A 4,034-nucleotide genomic window follows, 5' to 3' on the forward strand; every position below is an offset into this window, starting at 1 on the left:
CAGTAAAGGGCTTTCAAGTCCTGTTCCTTCTGAGAGCGCCAAGCATCCGCCCTCATATCTTCCAGAAATCAGGACTCTCTCACACTTTCAAGAGGTTCTGGTGGTGACGCCAAACCCAAGACAGCTTGGGCCACCAGTGACATTTGTATCTCTTGTCCCTATTGCTGGAGCTCACCTACAACAAGTCTGTTGCCTGCCTCTCCTTCGGGTCCCCTTCATGTCGGCACAGCTGATGGGGGTGGCCAAGGAGAGCTGGGCAAGGCGAGCAATATCTCACAGCTTGGCAAGGGCAAGGGGGGTCAGGACCTGTGCTCCTGCCCACCACGCTCACCCCCACGCTGGAACACATGGGCACGAAGCCGCTGGTCATGTCCCATGTCCTGACACTGGGATGGAGAAGGAATGGGCAGACTCCTGGTGTAGGCAAGGTTAAACCCAGGATCTGCAAGGGGGGTGTAGTAGCTGCATGCACCAGTCGTGGCTGTAAAAGGGTCAGAAACTAGGGGGTTCATTTTTATCCCTTTGGGCTCTTCTTTCTCTCTGCCCTCTCCTTTCGAGGTATTGACAGAACGATATAGCAATGGACGTTTTGATTCCTCCAAGCATGACTCTTTTTTGTTCTTCTACATCCACCCCCCTGGCCCCCTTTGCTCACATCAGGACCTGGTCTCGAGTCTCTGGCAGGCGCAAAGCAAGCAGACCACCTCCAACCAGGGCAGAGGAAGCCAGAAGGATGGGAATCACCTTGGTTATCCCTACAAAGGAGGAAAAGATTGAGTTCCCTAGGATGGCACCAAACTTGCAAAGCCCATTGAGGATGCCAAAGGCTGTGGCCCTGCAAGGAAGAAAAGCAGAAAGCAATGGTTAGGAGAGAGGTTCTTGGCATAACTAGAAGATCTGGATAGATAATTTTGTGAACTTTCTTATGTGTCCCAGGCTATGCTTCTAGCAAGTAAAACCAGGCAGAATAAATAAGTAGATAAACATATGTCAGTGTTTTGCATGTCTGTGTGAATGACGAGAATGTCTGTGTGCACTCGTTTCTCCTTTTCATCTCACCTTCCCCCTAGCCTTACAGTGGCTCACGATGACAGACTCTTCCCTCCCCAAAGAAAGCAGGACACAACCTACTCTAGAACTTTTCAAAGCCCTTCCAAGCACTAGCTGGAGAGGGTTGTTATCAAAGAAGGGACTTGGGATCTCCTCCAAATCCTGCTGTACTTAGCAGCTAAAGCCAAATTATGCTTGCAAATGTCTGTGCTGATCCAGTATTTCTACAGGACTAGCCAACCCTTAAGGGCTGTTGAAAACAAACAAAAAAATAAACCTTGCCCATCTATGTGCACCTAGAGCAATTTTTTTTCCATTGGGAACCAAGAGAATAAATTCAGTGTGTGGAGATTAAAAGGAGAAATATTCTGAGCACCTTTTGTCAGTGGGGTAGAGCTCCACAGTGATCACGTCCAGGGCGTTCCAGGCAGCGATGCTGGCCCCGCAGAAGAGGCACTGCCAGCCGATCATTGCCGACTCGCTGTTCCCGAAAAAGAGGAAGAAGCAGCACACTGCTGAGATCAACATTGAGCCACCTAGGGGGCAAACCAAGAGAAAAATGTTGGCACCAGTTTCCCCCATCCACCGCTGAGCAAACCCATTTGTTGATAAAGATGGTTTTCAAATGACGGCGTTTCACCCCAGAGTGAATTAAAACTGCAAGAGTCCCAAAATACCTTGATGTTGCCTATCTGTCATTCTCTGATGCTGGAAACCAGCCTGGAAATGTTCTCAATGACCATCTGATCTTGCTGATAGTCCTGCTCCATGAAGACTCTGAAGACAGGCTTTTCCAGGCAAGTTTCCAGCATCTCAGACATCCAGATGGACCCAGGAAGAGCAGAGGGGAGTAAACATGAAAGTCAATGAGGAGGAAGAATCATTGTGAAGGTTTTCCAACTTGAGCTTTGAGTGAAGAGCCAGTGCATTTCATAAAACATTGAAATTACTTGACACATTTATGATCTCAATTAGGGTAATTTACAGTCAATCATATGAAGCATTTGAGGTCTCTTTTAATTATAAGAACATCATTAGATTTCATGGCACATTTGCACAGGAGCCATAATGTTATGAACACCACCGAGGGAGAAAGTGAGAATGCTCATGCTCAGTTAGGCACAGTTCACATCCAGAAATATGAATGGCTACATCACTGCCTTCTAGCCCTTTGGGAATTTTCACCTGAAAAATGCAAATTTTACAAAATCAAAGTATATTTCACAGGAAAACCCTGCTGCTGCTGAAATATCTCCATTTACTATCAGGAAAAAAACATTTTGTTTATTTGTTCAGAATTTTTTACTCAATTTGTCACCAGATGAAATATTCTAGATGGAATTAAAATGCTTCATTTTGTAAATTATGTTGCATTTTACCTCTGTGGTGCCCTGCCTAAGAGAAGCCTCCCTGCAGGACTTCATATCCCCTTGTCTTCCATGGTACCTGGCCAAAATCCTTTCTCCTTGTGCAGTGTGGCTACTTCCTCTGCTGAAGAGGTACTGTGCAGCAGTAGGAGCACCACATGTGCACCAAGAGATCTGACACTGGGCACAGAAGAGGGTTTAGCAGAAGCTGATAAAACTGAAGTCCCGGAGAGGCTCATAACACAAAAGCTAAATTCATTTCTCATGTGAAGCTGACCAGAAATAATATGTTCATCACAGTGATGTGGGTGCTATGCCAGAAGGCTGTTTCAATTGAAAGTTCCACAGTGAAACATTTCAGCGAGTCGTTACTAATTTTTGTTCTGTACTTTTCATTCTGCAGGAGAAATGAGCACTTAGGATTCCAGTTGTCATCTCAGTTTCAGATGAAAATGCTGAAACGCTGAGATGTTTTTAGGGTGGACAATCTGATTCTCATTCAGCTTTAATGAACTTCTTCTTGGTTTGTTTGGGTCTTTTCCAAATTCACCACATGAACCCTTATTTCAGCCCCCCCAGTGCACATTCCTGACACACTGGTGGGGACACCTTGTTTACCTTAACCTGTCTGATGGTGAGGCTGAGCTAACTGAACTTCCCTCTGTTCTCAGAAGACAGAAGTAGGTGAGCTCAAGAGAGTGAGTCACTCCTTACCCTTCAGCCACATCCCTGATTTTATTAACCTCACCTGGTTGCCCCTCAAGGCATGGTTCCCATAGTATCTGGAGAGCAAGGTCTGAATCCTAAGGGAGGCAACACTTGACAATTCTGAAGTAATCACAAAGCTGATACAGTGATAACATATTCCCATAATTCTAAAGGCTTGCATATTGCTTGGCTGTGACATGGTCAGTTATTCTGCCATAGGCTCTCTGAAACTCTCTGTAAATTAATTTGAAATCAGAAAACCAAAAGAAGGAATTCCTGGGCTGCATCAAATAATCTTTGTGAATATTCATTGCTACCAGTGTTTATTTATCTAATCAGAACACTATGGGCATCACCATCAACTCAACAGCACCAAAAGGTCCTGCTTCTGTTTCGAGCCTGTTGTGCTGAGAACTGGATAAACATCCAGGCTAAAAGTCAAAGGAAAGGAAAAAAGGAGGCTGTCACAAAAAGCAGAGCAGGGAGACAGGGAGCACAGATAACTTGCTCACTACCATGGAGCAGGTCACTTGGCTCACAGTCAAGTCCTTTCAGTGTTCTGCTCCTTTTGATATGGGATTGATCCAGCCCCACCTGAGCCAGCTCAGCTTGTGTTGGTGTGTGCAGATGCAATGAGACCTTCACATTGACCTTCCTCCTCCCACCTGCCCCATATGCCCACCATCCCCACTCACCAATCATCTTTATCCTCCCTATTTTATCCATGAATAATGCAGAGATGATGTTTCCTGGCAGCACAGACAGACTGCCCAGGAAGCTGACCAGGTAAATCAGAAAATCATTCTCCTCCTCAAAGTCCAGGTGACAGCCTTCCTTCTCATGTAAAAATGTAGTGTTTATGAGCCTGCAGTTGATGAATTTGTGTGTGTTGAGATCTGCAAGGGAAAG

The 4,034-nt window shown here is 45.5% G+C and overlaps 1 protein-coding gene across 1 annotated transcript in view; it reads right to left on the reverse strand.

The window, feature by feature from the left end:
• Positions 1-651: 651 nt before the first annotated feature.
• Positions 652-4,034, reverse strand: part of SV2B (synaptic vesicle glycoprotein 2B) — a 25,435-nt gene continuing 22,052 nt past the window's right edge. The window contains exons 10-12 of the mRNA XM_010001302.1: positions 3,821-4,021; positions 1,427-1,586; positions 652-835 (exon numbers count right to left, since the gene is read on the reverse strand). Coding sequence (XP_009999604.1) covers positions 652-835; positions 1,427-1,586; positions 3,821-4,021 — 545 coding nt within the window. The remainder of the gene's footprint in view (positions 836-1,426; positions 1,587-3,820; positions 4,022-4,034) is intronic.

Source organism: Chaetura pelagica, unplaced genomic scaffold (assembly GCF_000747805.2).
Source record: "Chaetura pelagica isolate M959 unplaced genomic scaffold, ChaPel_1.0 scaffold737, whole genome shotgun sequence".
In the NCBI taxonomy this organism is placed as follows: domain Eukaryota; kingdom Metazoa; phylum Chordata; class Aves; order Apodiformes; family Apodidae; genus Chaetura; species Chaetura pelagica.